This window comes from Anopheles arabiensis, chromosome 2, assembly GCF_016920715.1.
Source record: "Anopheles arabiensis isolate DONGOLA chromosome 2, AaraD3, whole genome shotgun sequence".
In the NCBI taxonomy this organism is placed as follows: domain Eukaryota; kingdom Metazoa; phylum Arthropoda; class Insecta; order Diptera; family Culicidae; genus Anopheles; species Anopheles arabiensis.
Genome location: NC_053517.1, coordinates 92,072,036 through 92,089,700, shown reverse-complemented (window position 1 = coordinate 92,089,700; position 17,665 = coordinate 92,072,036). Strand labels below are relative to the sequence as shown.

The following is a 17,665-nucleotide window of genomic DNA, read 5'->3' as shown; positions in this document are numbered from 1 at the left end:
ACGAAATCCTCTCAGTCTTATTCGAGAGGGAGTTGTTACTGTCAAGCTCATCCGGTGAACTGCTCATGTTATGTAAATGGAACGGGACAAGCAAGTTCATAATGTTCTTTTAGGTCGTCCAAAAGGACAGAAGGGGCATGGTAGGCCCTAGATGACTTGGTAAGATGACGTGAAGGCGTCTGCCATGTAGACCGAGATTGGTCAATGGATTGGATCGGTAGGCCGGATGATCCGATGGTTAAAGACTTGTCAACTCATACTACTAATCGTATCCCATTCAAGAATGTTTGCTTATAACACTCTCGCTATTCGAAATTGTGCTCAAAAATGAGCCTCACATATGTACACTAAGCTGTAATGTATTTTTGAATAAGTAAAAGGTCCCTAAAAAGAACAAGAACTCTCTCACAGAGAAATAGTGTACAAAAATCGTTTTCATTTTTTATTTATCAAAAATAAACATAACCTTCACATACAGAAACAAACTTATAGCACCTTATACTACTAATCAGTGTACTTCGAACAATCACTCTAGCATCACTCCCCCCACTCACTCGTTCATTTGCCACACTTTAGACAATGCGCCGCCAGCGGTACGTACAGCCGATAGCGGGACGTACTTTTCGGACACGCGGAAGGTTCTATACAGTGGCCTTGGTAGCGCACCGTTCCTGGCCGGCATGCACACGTCGGATGCTCGACCAGCAGCAGTGGACAGGCGCTATTATCGGCACAGTCGTAATCGCACGTCGGTTCGCAGCAGGGCTGCATAAACACGAGCTCCTCGCAGGCGGCACAAGACACTGTAGAGGGGGAAACAACACGTTAACGATTGTGCGCCAATTCACAATGAATGGTTGAAAAGTTAAAACTCATTACCTGGTGGTTTCGTACAGGGTGCGGCAGTTGTAGGACAAGGTGTTGGAGGCGTCGTCGTCGTCGGACAGGGTGGTGGTGTGGTGGTGGTCGTTGTCGGACAGGGTGGTGCTTTTGTGGTCGTTGGACAGGGTTTCGGCGTCGTTGTGCACGGGGGCTGGGTGGTGGGGGGTGTTGTGCAGGGAGGTTTCGTAGCAGGGGCGGTCGTCATGCACGGAGGATTCGGCCGGTACAGTGGAACGGTTTGGTAGTGATAGGGAGGAGGAAACTCTTGGTACGGAGGGGGAGCATAGGTGCCCGAGGGCGGATTGGATGGGCGGGATGGAGGCGTGTAGCCGTACTGCTTGGGAGACGTCAGTACGTACGGTAGCTTGGGAGGATTTGGGCATGGCGGTTTGGTAGTAGCATAGCACGGAGGTTTAGTAGGCTCTGTACAACGCACCGGAGTCGTCGTATTGCAGCGTGGTGGTGGTGGTGGTGCTGGTTTTGGAGTGGTAGTAACACACGGTGCTGCTGTTGCTTTGGTCGTTTTGCATGGTGGTGGCATCGTCGGCGTTACGCACGGCGGTACAGTTGATGATTGAGACGGACACTCCGTCTTTGGAATACACTCCCCGTTGTATCGAACATATCCTTCTATGCACACACAGGTCGGTTCGTACACGAGCATCTGCGGACACAGGGTGCGGCAGCATTCGTAGTCGCAGGTTGACTCGCAGCAGGGTGGATTCGTGTGTAGCACTTCATACTCCGAGCAGAAATCTACAAGAATGGAAAACCGATTAACTTATGAATCGCTATACTCAAAACAGTACTTGACACCCCTTACCCAGTGGGACCGTTTTCGTACAGCTAATTGCACACGCAGATCCGAACAGGATCACCACAACCAAACGAAGCATGTTTTCCGCGAGGGGGCGCTAAACGCTGCACAAGTAGGGGCTCACTACAGCTCGGTTCAATGCGCTTCCATTAAAAGTAGGCCTTGGCACGACCTTTCCAGCTGCACACCCAAAAATGACACCCTCCGCCAACGAGGCAGGGCAATTTTATACCTTTTTCTTACATGTTTAACGCTCCCTCGGTTGCTGGAGATTAGATTGAACAGCACTATCTTCTTACACGCCGTCTTTTCGACACGGACAACCATTTCTCTTTCTTTCTCTCTCGGGGGGTGAATTTTTGGGGGCCGTGGGGGGAGGCAAAAAAGCTACTGACTACTATCACCTCCTCCCCTCTCCCCCCATTGACTACTAGCCGCACGCGGTGCGTGTTTCGTGTGGAGCGAAGATACAGCAGGAGGTGCTTCCAGCAGCGCCTCGTTTCTCAGCTGCCCTTTAGGCAGCACAACCACAGCACGGAGGGGAAAGGTAAAGAAGTCGTCACCGATCAAGTCGTTACTTTAGTTCATGCGCTTTATTCTACCTTTTTTTATTTTGTTTCTAACAGCGGCAATGATTTCATTCATCGTTTTGACGGTTGATGTGTTATTCTGTAGTTTCGGTACGGGAGGGGGGCAGGGTTTTCACTACTGTGTTTCCGTTGATTTTTTGTCTCTTTCGCACCCTTTACACCTATGTATAACACAAACACACACACACACACACTGTTTCTTTTGTAACAAATAGGACAAAAGTGATGCTTCAAAGTGCACCATCATCTTTTTGTGGTTATTTTATGTGTGTTTTAGAGTTTTTAGAGATTAGAAAAGGGGGAAAGACGATCTTTCAATGGATAGTAAAGTTAAGAGGCAAACGATCCTTTTCGGGTCTCGTCTATCCGGGGGGGGGGGGGGGGGGGGGGGAAACGGTAAAGCACGTACGGTATTTTCAGGGCGGTTTGTGAGGCTTTTTTCCTATACTAAGGCGCAGTGTGGTGTTGATATTTTGAGTGTTTTTGTTTTAGTAAACACATCCTTACATCTTTTCTAATTGTGATTGTGTGTGTGTTTTTAGTCAAACTTAGAACTCGAAACAAACAAAACAAAATCTTGGAAGCTCTTTCACTCACATACACACACGTTATTCTTTCACTGCTTTCTTCTCGTGCTGTTTGTTTTTTTTCTGATCAGAGGGCGGAAAGTGGTAATTATTGGGTTTTGTTTTTATCTCCACATTTATTCCTCTAGTATTTGTATAACTCGATTATTCGCTTAACTTTAAACGTGTATACATTGGATGCTGTGTGTGTGTAATTGTTTTTTTGTTTATTTGTTCATTTAAATTCTGTTCTCTATTTGTTTCCATTTATTTTCACCCTTTTTACTAATCTTCTCCATCCTCTCGGCTCATCCATCCGGGGGTGCTGATACGATTTTGGCTATACTACAACAAAAACATTGAATGAACATTTTCCGCATTTTCTTCCACGTTTTTTTTGTTTCATTTTTTAAACACATACACACTATCTATTAGGCACAAATTGTGTATCCAATTGGAAGTGAGCTACTCGGAGCTACGCTGCGTGAAAGAGCAAGCCGATCCGATGATAGCACGAAAACGCGTTTAAAGGCGGTTTAGGTTAAAAAAAGGGGGAGAAAGGGGGTGTTCTACATACAAACAAATATTACAGTATGCCTGTCTGGTTCAATAGTTTAGTTTAGGAGAGGCACGTTTCCAATATACCGCCGTTTTTAAACGTTCAAACTGTACCGTTATTACAACTAGGCTCAAAAATTTGATACTTTTCCGCCCCGAATGTAAACACACACACACAAACGGGGTAATAGTTTTTATCAAAATCGTTCACTATTGATAACCACAACAATACTCACGATCATAATTAGCACATTGTATTCTCTGTATTCGCGTGTGTATGTGTGTGACAGCACCTTCATAATACAAATCCTTTCACGCTTTAGCTGCCATACACAACGGGTATTCTGGTTCGATTTCTAAGCTTTCTTTTGCACAACTTCCTGTTCCTGTTCCTTCATACACACTATTATAATGTATTCAATATATTCATATCTCTTCTCTTCACGTGCCTTATAGGAGACAATATGTGTTCCCCGGCCAAAAAAGGGATATACAAGCACGGCGCGCTACGCTTATAATATATCCAAAACATACAAGGGAGGGGGGGAAGAATAGGGTAATCATCATCGGTAGTAATAGCAATTAAAATAATAATTATTATAATAATATTAATAATAATGATAACTAAAAAAAGATAACAAAAAAGAAATTAAATTAAAAGCTGCGCGCTTCTCTCCCTTTCACGCTCACTTTCTCTCTCTCGATCGTATTGGGTGACATGTGAAGAGTGCATTGCTCACTCTCACTAGAAAAGGTTCTTCCTTTGATCATTGTTTCAGTGGAACAGGGAATAGGGAAAGGGGACTCCACATTCACTGTCAACGCACTCTTTTCCACTCGATGGAATCGTTCAACGCGCTTAATTTTCACATTTTGCACTGAAACGGGGACTACAACTGTGGTTCGCTAGAGAAACCACGTCTGCTGACGCAGCATTAGCACGAAACAAAAATAAATGGGCTGCAGGCAGTCCCGTCCCCGTGCTCGACGCAAGGAACGATCATTTAGATTTTCATCAGCTCGACATAGTTGGCGGGCAGCATGCCGGTCAGCCCGGTGCGCTCCACGCGTCCCGTCATCCAGCCGGCATCGATCGAGTTCACTTCGATGATCAGATCACCCTCGCTGAAGCCGACCTCATCGCTGTCCTGCGCCTCGTAGTCGTACAGCGCACGGTAGACGCGCTGAAATAGGAAAAAGAGAAGAAAAAAATCTAATTAGAATTCGGAAGTGTATTTTGCGTTTGCGTCCCAATAAGACACAGCTCTGCGAAGTAGCTTTGTGAAGCAAAGATCATATTACTAACACGCCCTACTCTCTCAACACTCCGGGGGCAACACTAACGCATCACCGACCACAATCTACTACTTTCCCACCCAATTTCCAGAGCCACGCGACGTGACAATTCGACAAAATGCCTGCAACAAGTGTCGAACACACCTATTAGATAACCTATCCAGCGCTGCGCTTGTGTGATGATGTGCACCAGAAATTTGATAGCGAAAGAGCTTTCTATTCCCTTCGAATCTACACGGGAAGGAAGCACGCGCAACTATGACCAGCACACCGAAAAAAAACACGATAAGCCACGCATTGCCTACCGGCCATAGTGGTGTCGGTGGGTTGTCCAAAACACTTTGCCAAACAACACCGAAATTACGTGCCGATTTCGTACGCAAAAACGCACACACATTGCGAGCATGCAAACAAACAAACAAACAAAAAAAAACACGGTACACAACACAACCAGAGGAAGTTCTTTCGTAATGCGATACATTCTTTCGCGCAAATTCGTTCTGCTGGGTTCGGGGTAGAAACTGGTCCCGACCGGCCAGCACTTTTTGGCAGCCCAGCTTTGCACCGGACTGCACCGGGCTTGGCTGAGCTTAATCGCACGTTTCGCTCAAGCTTTGCAAGAAGCGCATCTTCGCGGCGTGAAAGCACGTGCGTACTGCGCTATCCTATATAACCACGAAGTGCACCTTTCCCGGCGATCATAGTGTAATAACGCTCGCTACTGATCGGTTCGAGCGATGAAGTGTCCAACCCTGGCTGCCTGCTACGGCCGCAGGCGTACCGCCACCACGATGATGGCGTGCTACCTTGGTGTGCTGTTGTGCTGTTGTGCATCACTAGCAGCTGCGTCCAACTACTACGACGTGATGGGTGAACATCCAGTGGCTTACGGTATGTTAGAGCGTGATCGAACGGTGGCCAGAAGCAATTCACATTACTGATCCGTTTCTTGCGCTTGCAGAGCTTGTCTGTCCGGAGAATGAGGAGCTGCGCGATACGATGCCGTGCTGTGAGCCAACTTGTGACCATGACTGCTCGAACGCGAAGTGTTCCAACGCGTACGTCCGACAGCCAACGTGCGTGTGCAAGGAGGGCTATGTGCGGCACAAGGGCAAGTGCATCCGGTTGCGTCAGTGTCCCGCCAAACCACCGGTTCCACGTAAGTCCTTAACCGATCCTTAACTAACGTGGCGTGTTCGACTTCTAAATGCAATTTCCAATTCCTCGACAGCAATGTGTGGTGACAACGAGGAACTACTACCATCGCCTCCGAGCTGCGAACCGACCTGCACCGACGATTGTGCTGGCCGGCCCGTCCACTCGCGCTACCTCGACCAACCGACCTGCGTCTGCAAGAAGGGCTACCGGCGGCACAAGGGCAAGTGCATCCGGGTCGACCAGTGCCCGTCCTGCGGCCCGTACGCAACCCTCACCGAAAGTGCTCCCTGCTGCGAGCCAACCTGCGACAACGACTGCAGCAACGTGCTCTGCATTAGCCCGGTGCAAACCGGCGAACCGAAGTGTGTGTGCCAGGACGGGTACGTGAAGCACAACAGCACCTGCATCAAGCGGGAACTGTGCCCCAAGACGGTCTACTACGTACCGAAGCAGTTCTGCCGGTGCGGTGGCAAGCGCAAACCCAAGGGCCGCGTGCCGGTCAAGTACGTGGAGGCTACCACACCGGCCCCTCCTTGCGCCTGCCAGCAGCAGAGCGAGGCTCTATCGCCGGACTACTATCCTGCCGTCACCTATTCGCCCGCATCCTACCCGCCAATGGTGTACGTTTCTTCGCCCTACGTTGCGACCACTACACCCGCTCCACCGTGCCCGCGTCCAACAAACCCCCCGCCACGGTATGCTCCCCAGCCGCCCCAAAACTATGCCCCACCGAAGTACGCACCATACCAGCCCCCGGCAACGTGTGCCCCACCGCCCGTCCAGTACACCGCACCGCCCACTACCTGCGCTCCTCCGACAGCCCCGCCGAGACCGTACTACCAACCGTCGCCCCCACCGTCCTACACCCCTCCCAAGTACGTTCCTGCTCCTCCTCCTCCACCCTACTCGTACACTGCCCCGCCGCGCGTTGAAGCGTCCACGTGCGCCCCGCCAAAACCATCCTACCTTCCCGCTCCATGCAATGGTCCTCCTCCACCTCCCCCTCCTCCTCCTCCCTGTGGCAGTAGTGTAACGATGCAGCCACCCTCCTACCAGTACCAACCGACCCCGCCACCAGCCCCGAAACCGTACACCTATCCAGCGACCACCACCCCGCAGCCCTATGCCTACCAGCCGACCACCCCTCGGCCGTACTATCAGCAGCCACCGTCCTCCTACCAGGATCAACCGTACTACGCCATACCGGCGCTGAAGCAGTGCAGCTGCAGCATAAACGCGGCGACCGGTGGACCGCCCTGCGGGGCCGGCTGCGCCCGCCAGCCACCGATTTCGTTCAACGTGGCGACACCGTCCACCACTACCGCGGCACCGACCACTACGGTCTGTCCGCCCGCCTGCCCGTGCCAGTTCCAGTACAACCAGCAGCACCCGGTCGCCTACCAGGATCAGCCGTACGTGCCGCAGCCGCCAACGACCACCGCGCGGCAGCCGGTTGACGTACCGTTCATACCGCTGGCCGGACCGAACTGCTACACTCCACCGCCCGGCTGTCCAGGCGGTGTACCCGTGGGTGCTCCTGGCAGTGGCTCTTACTTTTCCGTCGGCGGATACGGCGGTGCACCACCGCTCCTGTCTGCCGGCGGATATGGCGGGGCACCGCTCGTGTCAGCCGGCGGGTATAGCGGTGCACCTCCGCTCGCGTCAGTCGGCGGATACGGCGGTGCACCTCCGGTCGTGTCAGCCGGCGGATATGGCGGCAGTGCACCTCCGGTTGTGTCGGCCGGCGGGTATGATGGTAGCCTCGCGGCAGCCACCGCACCGGGCGGCGATTCTATCGCGACAGCGGGCGCACCTAGCGGACCGTTCCTGTCGGTGCTGCGCTACGGAGTGTAATCGTACCCGACGAGTGATGGTGCGACGTACTGCTAAGTAACTTATTGATACTCCAAAGATCGTTTGTAACATTATAATCCCGTTATTTAAAGTCCCTTCTTTAGATTTCTTAATAAAAAAACCAGATTCACATAACATTGCGCATTTCGGGGTCGGGGTGTTCCTTTGGTTTTTGGTCGCGAGTTCAGCCGACAAGCGCACGTACGTACCACTTTGCTCATCGATTTGCCCGTTGCATTCGAAGCAGGCGCTGCGTACTGCTGGGGCGGCTGAATGTACTGCGGTTGCTGCTGCTGCTGCTGCTGTTGCTGGGATTGTCGCTGCTGCTGCTGGTATAGCTGCTGTTGCTGCTGATACAGAGCGGCCTGCGAGTTGTCCGCCACCGAGCCATAGTAACCATTGACGGGATCAATATCGTTGACCGAACCGATTCGTCGGTTGTTGTTCGTTGACACTAAAATGAAGACGTGGAAGAGAGAGAAGAAACAAGTTTAGTAAAAAATATTAATCGAAGGAGTCCAACCCAAAGCAAACAGATCACTTCAATGGCCGCTTGAATGTGTGATCGATCGAGCTAATTGATCGTTCAGCAAAGTCCACTTAAAGCTGCTATCTAGATGGATAGAAAACCTTCTCCCCCTTTTTTTGGGAAGCATTTTGCACGTTTCATCACACGAACCGCATCACACGGTCGGTCGAACGGAATTCATCGCCATAATCAGCAACCATCCATCATACCGAAGAAGAAACGGCGTGTGTGTCTGTGTGTTCGGTACATTTATTTACACACATTACACCACCGGACCAATAACACACACGAGTGTGTGTGTGTGCCGTTGTTACAGGTCACAAAACCGCTGCCCTACCCTGACAAAGCCGTTTAAACGATGTTCACCAACAAAAATGCATATGAATGTATCGCGCGTCACGTTTACGACACCGCTGCTACGAGTGGTACGAGAGAAAGAAAAAAAAAGAAAAAGCAGAAAGAAACATACCAAGGTGCTATCCATCACGCGGAACAGTACCAAGGGGGGTAGTGTCTGATTATTTCTCACGACAGCGATGATGATCGCGCGTGACACCGAAAAAACAGTAACGCCCGAGACCGAAACGATAAGATAAGATCACTGGCATGCTACGGGCGGCACAACTGTGGTCGCCACACACACAAACCGCGCCTTACTTTGAAGATCACTCGACATATTGCAAAACAAATACATATTGCAGACCTAAAAAAAAAGGTTCGTCGCCTGGCGGGAGAAAAAAGTATTTCAACCACCGAGGTATGGGAGTCTCGTGAGGAAAGAATGAAATCAAACAGCTTTAATAAAAGGCAACAAGAAAAATGGGACAACACAATATTAGTGTTAGGTTTCATGAATCTTTCGTTGAGATTCATTCATATGAATCTTCAATGGTGAGTGATTCGAATCCCGAATCGACTCTTCAAAGATTTATCAATCACTAGGGATTCATGAATCTCTAAAGATTTATGATTTTTCAAGGATTTATGAATCTCGAAAGATTCGTGACTCTTCAAAGATTCATGAATATGTAACATTCATGAATCAATTAAGATTCATAAATCTCCAGGGATGACCTGTATGATTTTCAAAATACTCGGCCAGAGCATGGACTCCGTTCGCCGAAATCCGTTCATCGCTCACTTCAATTAAAAGTGAGTGACGTCACTCGCTCATAAGTGCAAACGAGTGCAGATTGGTTGTCGCGGCGAACGGATTTCGGCGAACCTAGTCCATGCTCTGGTCGATTGAATTTGAGCGATGCCATAGCGACAGTGGTAAATTCGCACGACTTGATGACATGCCTGTCGTGGGTTCAAGCCTCGCAAAACAACTCCCCGTAGCATAACAAACTCTCCGGCTGCGGCTTGGCAGGTACCCAAGAAGTCTCGAAAGCTCGTATAGGCTGCCATGACCACGTAGGTTGTTGCGATAAGAACAAATAATAAGAAACTCAAACTCTAGATGTATCTTGGGAGATTTATGAATCCCTTTTGATTCATGAATGCCTAGAGATTCGTGAATCTTTCGTGCTTTATGAATCTTTTGAGCTTTATGAATCTTTTAAGATTTATAAATCTCTTCAACCAAGAATTAGAATCTTTGAATCATCTCAAAGACTCATTCAGATTCATGAATCTGAATCAGATTTACCCAACACTATACAAAACAGCAATGGGCATGTAGGGAGGAGGGTCTACAGTAGGGGACACAAGGCAATAATGAGTACGGTGCATAATTAAAGTGATGAAAAAAACGAGAACTGAAATGACATTTCCAAGGTGCAGCATCATTTCACTGGAGTGTGCAACAACAACACAACAAAAAACAAAACATACACCATGCAAAATAAACCGAGTGAATGTTGTAGTTCTTCAACAGACCAACAAAAAAAGGTTTCTTCCTAGCGTGAGATGAATCTTTCGTTAAATAGACACACTGAATTGCAATACAATCTTCCTCGATGTAGCATCCCATTTCTTCGGGCACTTCTTCAAATCTAAAAACAAATACAAAACAAAGCGTAATACAACATGTAATCCCTTCTCCACCAGGCGATACACAACCCACACCTCCATTCACACGAAAAACACGCACAGAAAACGTAAAAAGCTGATCTAGCAATGTGCAACAACAATAAGGGAGAAATTGATAATCTAGCGAAGGTTTCGCCGCCGGTGCAATACTTACAGTTGCCGGAGCTGTAGATCAGCGTTGCGCTCTGGCGGTTCGGTTGCGGCACGTTTCGCGGTCCGTCTGTGAGCGGATCGTAGTCAGCAATTTTACCAATCCCACCAGCACTTGCTGCTGCTGCTGTCGCTGCTGCACCGTTGTTCATGTTGCCGTTGTTGTACTGATACATATGCTGCTGCTGTTGCTGCTGCTGCTGCTGCTGCTGCTGCTGAGCGTGCATTGCACCTGCGTACTGACTGTTGCTGTTGGCACTGTAGCGTTGTTGCTGCTGCTGACCGTACGGATCGACCATCGCTGCTGACTGCTGCTGATGTTGATGATGGTGATGGTTGCCAGGCTGACCGTGCTGCTGCTGATGCTGCATATGCTGCTGATGATAGACAGCGCCATTTGCACGCTGCTGCTGCTGCTGTTCCATCATACCATTACCACCGTGGTGCTGTTGTTGCTGGTGATGATGATGCATATGTTGCTGCTGCTGCTGATGCTGACTGTGATGATATTGTGCGTTGTTGTTACCCATATGCGGGCCGGCCGTGCCGTTGTTGTTCACCTGATTGGCGGTCGGGTTCGGGCGGGCATAGTTATCGTACGGATCGTAGTACTTTTGGGTCGCGGCACCACCGCCGCCCCCACCGGACGGGGTGGCCGAGTTTTGCAGCACCGAGTGGCGCACGTGCTCCGCACTGTTGCCAACCGGACCGGCACCATTGTTGGTTGCTGCATGCTGCGCGTAAGCCGCACCGGTCGGATAGCTGCCCGCCTGTTGCTGATGGCTACCGTATCCACCCGCCTTATTGTTGTTGTTCATCTGCTGATACTGCTGCTGCTGCTGTTGCTGCTGCAGCGCCGCCGCCTGGTGGTGGTAGCTGTTCGCCTGGTTGTGTTTGGTAATGTTGGCGGTGGAGATGATCTGCGCCTGCTGCGATGTGTTGGTCGGCCCGCCCGCCATGCCACCGTTGTTGTTGACCTGTTGCTGGGCTGTGGGGCCGCCGCCTGCCGCCGGTGCTACGACCGGTGGCGGCGGTGGCGGCTGATAGTGGGGCAGCGATTCGGCCGCCAGCTGCTCGGAAAAGTACTCCGACTCCAGATCGTTGTTGTCTGTTGTTGTTGTTGTGCGGCAGAGGATTAGTTAACAACGCGTGTGTATTGTGTACATTTGTTGTGTGTGTATGTTTGAGCAGGCGTTTGAAGCGTTGCGTTGTGTGCGTCGCGCGCAAGTGCATTGCAAAGTCGGTGCAGATTGGATTGTTCCCCGATTACCGAAGGATCATTTGTGTCAAGGATCATTTGCATGATTCGATGTGACATATATACGTACACACACACAGATATATATTGGATGAAAAAGGGAAACACAATACGATCGAGCGATATAGAGGGCGTTGTCGGGATACGATCGGAATACATCAACAACAACACAAGCACAAGAGATAGATGAATATGCACACACACACACAGCATTGATGATGAAGTAGGGGGCAGGTGGCGTGACAACAGCAGGTGATGAAAGTAAAAGCAAAAAAGAAAGCACAGTAAGTAAACAAAAAATGTATAAATATGTAAATTAATTGATGATTAGATTGATGCAGTATGTGAGCTAGCTTACTCATCTATGGAACGTTTCTCTTCCCTTCTAAAATAATTTAAATATGACATCAACAAAGCACCTTAATAAACGGCAAGACAATTCTAGCTAGACGGTACTTTTTTCTCAAAAAATCTCATCCATAATTGCATTATTCTTCTCTGTTTAGCTGCGACGCAATACTCCCAATTATCGTGAAAAAACGGTACCAACAATCTTTCGTCCTACCCGCGGATGAATATTTCGAAACGCTCTTCTGGACCTCCCAGGCCCAAAAAAGTGACTTCACATTCTTCTCCGGACATCTTCGAATGTATATTTTACTGTTTTTTTCCCAGTTTTACAACACAGAATTCCACCCACTACAACGCAGCAGGTCGTGAAGGCAGGTTTGCCACCAGTATTTCTTGGTTCGGTGTGAAAAGGTGCCCATTCTTAGAGCCGTGGGAAAATCGTTTGCTTCACCACGCAAAAGCGCATCGTTTTCTTCGGGTTGGTCCCTTCTTCGGGAGCGGCCGGGTTTTGTTGTTTTCGGCCAAAAATTTATGGAATACATTAAAAACAATTACCAAAACTGCCTATCGCAAACACAACACCGTCACTCGGCCGTACGTTGACTTTGCCACAAGCCTACCCACTGTGTGGCCTTCCGTCTTCGTTCGGGGTTCGGCCGAATGACTCATGGTGATGAGAGCGTTCTTCTAAAAACCTTTCTAAGACCATCATAATTGACGCACAACTCCATACATTTGAAAAGTGCACGATCAGTTCCTCCTAATGGCTCGTGTGTCTATTTCACCTGATCCTTCGGCTTCGGCTGAAACGTGCCCAGTAACAATCGGCCAATTCTCACTTGTACCTGCCCGGATATGATGGATCTTTCAAGCCACAGACAAACAGCCTTGACAGGGAAAACAATCACCACTAACAAAAACAGTTCCCGACAAGCTCGACAAGTTTGTCTAGGCAAGCCGAAATATTTATGGTCGCTCATAAAAATGCGGTTCCTCGTCGCACGGTCTTACCCTTACAACACCCCCGTCACCGACCTCTGATAGGTAGGAATTCATTGTAACCAGCTACACAACTCCATTACTACTCTACTCGACATTCCAACGGTGGATCATGGTCATGGTAACAAAAAAAATTGGCAAAAAATCGCATGCATCGCCTTAAAACCAAACCCCACAGAATGGCTCAAAGTCTTCTAATCGTAATTCCCCGTGCCTCACCACCACAAACACAATTCAACCTTCCGAATGGTTGGCCAATTTATCGATGCACATCACTTTAGTTCAGTTGGATTTTTTTCCGCTGGCGAGCACTCCTTTCGATTGTTCTCCCCTAATGCTTGTTAGAGCCTCCATTCCTGTGGTGCCGCGGCCACTGGGGTAAGGCGGCATTTTATTGCATAAAAACAACGTCGCCGGTTGTCGCCGGCAAACTTTGCAGTGGTCATAAAGCACCCCGCCAAATAAAACGGCGCACATCTTCGTCCCCCAACCGAGGCACCGAGTCATGAGCAACAACGCAGGACATTCGATTTGCTTCCAAGCTTTTGTTGGGGTGTCGTCTCCCAACGGGTAGAAAGAGGTTCGGTTTTGTTCTGACGGTTGCAGTTTCGCACCACCAGCACGAACCGAAACGAAGGGGGGCAATATAAGAGCAACTTCCGTGCTGGGCACGACAAAACGTGCAACGTGAACGTTTAAGTTTTGGGGAGAAAACATACCACGAGTCCGGGTGGTTTGCGTTTAACATCCCTCTTTCCCCTTTTTAAAATTTCCGTTACTAGTCGTGATAAACTTTTGCTGTTGTTTGCACTTTGCACGTGTTGCCAGCGATTCAGGGTTGCCCTTTAGACGGGAAGCAGAACACTTTCCAGATCTAGATGGAGATCTGCTTTACTGCGAATCTAGTGAGAACACTCTTATTGCCTCCAAGCTACCCAAGAATTGGCGCCCTTGCTGTACACACTGGACGCCCTCCAGAGGTCTGAAATTCGACAATTGCTCACTTGACATGCGGATATGCTCGTGTTCGAGCAAAAGAAGGAAAAAAAAATGCTTCAAATTTCTATGGGGACAGGCGGATCTCCCCCCACGGCTTGCGAGAGGTCTTTGGAGTTCAAGGAAACGGAAACGCAACGAACCGTGAAGCAATAAAGAGGGTTGGAGCGATGGCAGCTCTTCTTTTGCCGTTCTTGTCATAATGGGCATGTACCCGCCGTTCAGCTGTTACGGTGAGAAAGGGAGGGTGAAATAGGTTTCAGATGATATCGCGCTCCGATCGGGCAACACTACTTTGGCAAGCTTCCGACTGGCTCCCCCCTCCCTTCGTGGGAACCTCGGCAGAAGAACCGTTAGAGTGTCGTTAGTGTCGTGTATTTTGTCATGTTTCCAAATAATTAACTTCGCTTTCGGGGATGAAATATTGTAAAAGTTGTAAGAAATTATTACGATTATCGTTCACTTTAGCGCCAACCTGTGTGAGGTCTTTTGCTTGTTTACTGTCAAGCAAAATTAAAAACAATTAGTTCCATTCGTCGATACACTCCGCTCTCCAAAGAACAGTAAAAATGTGGAAATAATCCACCATCTTCTAGTAAATATTTTTTTTTATATTTACTCCACTTCTTTCAACTATCAAGTTGCTCTGCCCTGGCACATCGCCCCCCCCCCCACAGCGCAAAATCAATCGCTTATTCATTCATTGACCGTTCGAACGAAATACCAACGGTTTGTTTGGGCAGTCTCGAAGCTGTTTGCATCACGACACTTCCGCCTTTCGTGTTGGCGGCCTGCGTATGTTTACATTGCAAACACGCCGGGTTGTGTGTTGTTTGTGTTTCCGTTTCAGCGCCAGCCGAAGGAAACACACATTTAGCATAACGCAACCCAAATACACACGGTACGCTCGCCCAAGCGCAGCAACAGTGTGGGAAGATTACCGCAAGTGATATTTATAGGTCCGCGTCTTCTATTTCGATCCTCACGCACACACTCACATACGTGACGAACGATCGTATATTTTCATAATCAATCGTCTAGTTTATTGTACGAAAAGACGTTCGGCTAACAATGAAACAGTTACTTGCAATATTGCGACATTAGCGCCATCTAGGGTCACTACAGACTAAAAATGGGTAAAATTTTGAACCATACACTAGAACCGACTTCCCTAAACGTCACAAACCCAACACATTCACACCAGGGCTTTGCGCCTGAGCTGCTGCTGCTGCTGTTGCACAAGCGACACGTTTTAAAATGGGAAAGTTCGTTGCCATTCCCATCTGTTTCCTGTTACATTTTCCTCCATTTCCTTTATCGCAAAGCTCCCATCAGCAGCCAAAATAAAAGCATGCAGCATCCCCCACAGCCCACAGAGAGCATAAACACACACACACACTCACATCCTTTAAAAGTAAACTTAAGTCAAATTCACCACCGAAACTTCCAAACACCCAATATACATATCCGGTGGCCCATCCCGGCACGCACACGCATCACTTTTACTCACCTTTACTGTCGATGATTTCCGTGCACTCTCGCTGTCGCTCCATCGCGGCCTTCTTCTGCAGATCGCCATGGTACGCGACGTTCGAGATGTTTTTCGTGTTTTGCTTGATTCGTAGGGTTTCCGGATCGTCGGCAACCTTTTTGTTTTGTAGTGTTTGTTTTTTAGGCACGAGAAGGGTACGCGAATTGTGGACACGCACACGAGTTGCACCCAGGGCCGTTGGATGTCGTTTGGACGCGTTTGTTGATGGTGCAGGACAGCAGGGTGAAAGATGCAGTGAAGGAAAACAAATGAAAAGAAATGGAAATTAGTCAGACGAACTAAACGTATTTCACGTAAAAATGAAGAACGTAGAAAAAATCTTGTGAATAGAGCTATTTTATTTAAATTTAGTTTCATTTTTAAACAGTACATTTTTAAACAGTAAATAATCAGATTTGTCAAATTTGATGTTTTGTTTTTTTTTCATGTTTTTTTTTCTATTCGGAAGACACCAACAATTTGCACTAAAATCTTATATAAAAATTACTCTTCTTAAATTAAAGTAGCGTTAAATTGAATTCGAATTGGTAATAAATTAATTCAATTTACAAAATTAGGCCAATATATAGGATATGGTCCTAAATAAATGAAACTTAAGAAATTTACATCATTTTCACGCTGGAAAAAGTCTTCTTAAACCAAAATAATAGCAGATCTCAAATCTCTTTGTTAAACAACAGTTTTTATTTCCCAAAACAAAACGTCTAGCATCTTACAGGCAAACCAGAATACCACCGGAGCACTAAGAGCCTCACCAAAGTGAGTGAAAGAAATGAAGTGACATTCACAGCACTGCTGAATCCAACTCTGAGCAGGGGAGGAGGAGATCGTCTTACCACAACTGTATATAAAAAGAGCCTAAACCCAAAACCACGAGAGCTTGTGCTCTTCTGTGCATCGAATTAATTGAAGTAAGAAATCCGGTGGGCAGACGGAATCATCGTGTGTCCTACATTCGGAACCAACACCGACTTGAAGTGTGTTGATGTTGCTGATGAGAAGGATTTCTTTTCTTGTTGCTCTCCTGCTCTTTCTATCAACTCCGCTCCACCAATATCCTCCCCCTAAAGGACTCGCGAAGCTCACCAAAAAGCGAAAGTTTTGGCTGTCGTTGCTTGGCGAGAGTACCCGAGAGTAGTTCACGTGAACCGAAAGTAATGGTTGCAAATTAAGGTGAAAAAACATGATCGCCCTCTGCCCCGATCTCAGCCAGAGAGTGAGAGTGAACAAGAGATACTCCATCGTAGTAGACGGCATCTCGATTAATCTGGAAAAAAGTGTTGATACTGTTAAGCCACACGGACACACACGCTCGCTTACCAGTGAAAGGTAATTATTGATGCAATTAGTGCTAATGTTCTTTCCGATGCCTTGTTTGCTTTCGTGCGAATCAATCAAGCACAAACGATTGCATTGCTTGGCGATTATTTATTCTTTACCGGCGGCGCACGTAAATTAAACAAAAGACTGCACACAGAAAACAAACACAAGCGACGAACCTCACCAAATTTATAATAACCGACAAAAAAAGGCAACAATAGGAACAGAGCAACTCTTTGGCGCTTACCTGCGTCACTTTTCCTTTCAGCTTCTCGAAGTCTGCATGATATTTCACGTTCGATTGAATTTTGGTATTTTCCGCGATTCGCTTGAACTCCGGTGTCTCCGCGATCGTGGTAGCTTTGGCTTTGGGTATGTGTCTGCAATGTGGGGAAAAGAAAACGAAACCATTATCACTATTTGATCTGCTCCATTGCGCGGTACAAATTTGTACAAGCTAAATGCGCTGCGCTACTAATTAAGACATCACCAACCAAACGAAGCGTCAAATGGGCAGCAAACGAGCTCGTGCTGCTTAAACACAACGCGTTCTGAGAGGATGGTTTGATTTGAAGCACAAAGTGAACGCAACCAATTTACTCCTACTTTTCGCATAAATCTAAAAAAAAACTCCTAAATCTAATGCAGCCGGCTGTAGTGTCAGGTTGACATACGATCGCATGTGTGCCGGCTGAGCATCAGCAACCGTTTAAAAAAAAGCACATCGCATCCTCTATTAAAGGGAATAGAATTAA

At 47.9% G+C, this 17,665-nt stretch overlaps 2 protein-coding genes across 2 annotated transcripts in view; both read right to left on the bottom strand.

Moving 5' to 3' along the window:
- Nucleotides 1-416: 416 nt before the first annotated feature.
- Nucleotides 417-2,144, bottom strand: LOC120898262 (extensin-like). Its single transcript, XM_040303861.1, has 3 exons — nucleotides 1,706-2,144; nucleotides 880-1,638; nucleotides 417-803 (listed from the first exon to the last, which is right to left on the bottom strand). Exons 1-3 carry the CDS (start codon nucleotides 1,776-1,778, stop codon nucleotides 559-561), a joined length of 1,077 nt encoding a protein of 358 aa, XP_040159795.1. The 5' UTR covers nucleotides 1,779-2,144; the 3' UTR covers nucleotides 417-558.
- Nucleotides 2,145-2,422: 278 nt separating this feature from the next.
- Nucleotides 2,423-17,665, bottom strand: part of LOC120898258 (LIM and SH3 domain protein Lasp) — a 55,163-nt gene continuing 39,920 nt past the window's right edge. Inside the window, exons 3-7 of the mRNA XM_040303856.1 lie at nucleotides 17,158-17,290; nucleotides 15,549-15,684; nucleotides 10,439-11,542; nucleotides 7,931-8,175; nucleotides 2,423-4,597 (exon numbers count right to left, since the gene is read on the bottom strand). Coding sequence (XP_040159790.1) covers nucleotides 4,418-4,597; nucleotides 7,931-8,175; nucleotides 10,439-11,542; nucleotides 15,549-15,684; nucleotides 17,158-17,290 — 1,798 coding nt within the window. The 3' untranslated portion in view covers nucleotides 2,423-4,417. The remainder of the gene's footprint in view (nucleotides 4,598-7,930; nucleotides 8,176-10,438; nucleotides 11,543-15,548; nucleotides 15,685-17,157; nucleotides 17,291-17,665) is intronic.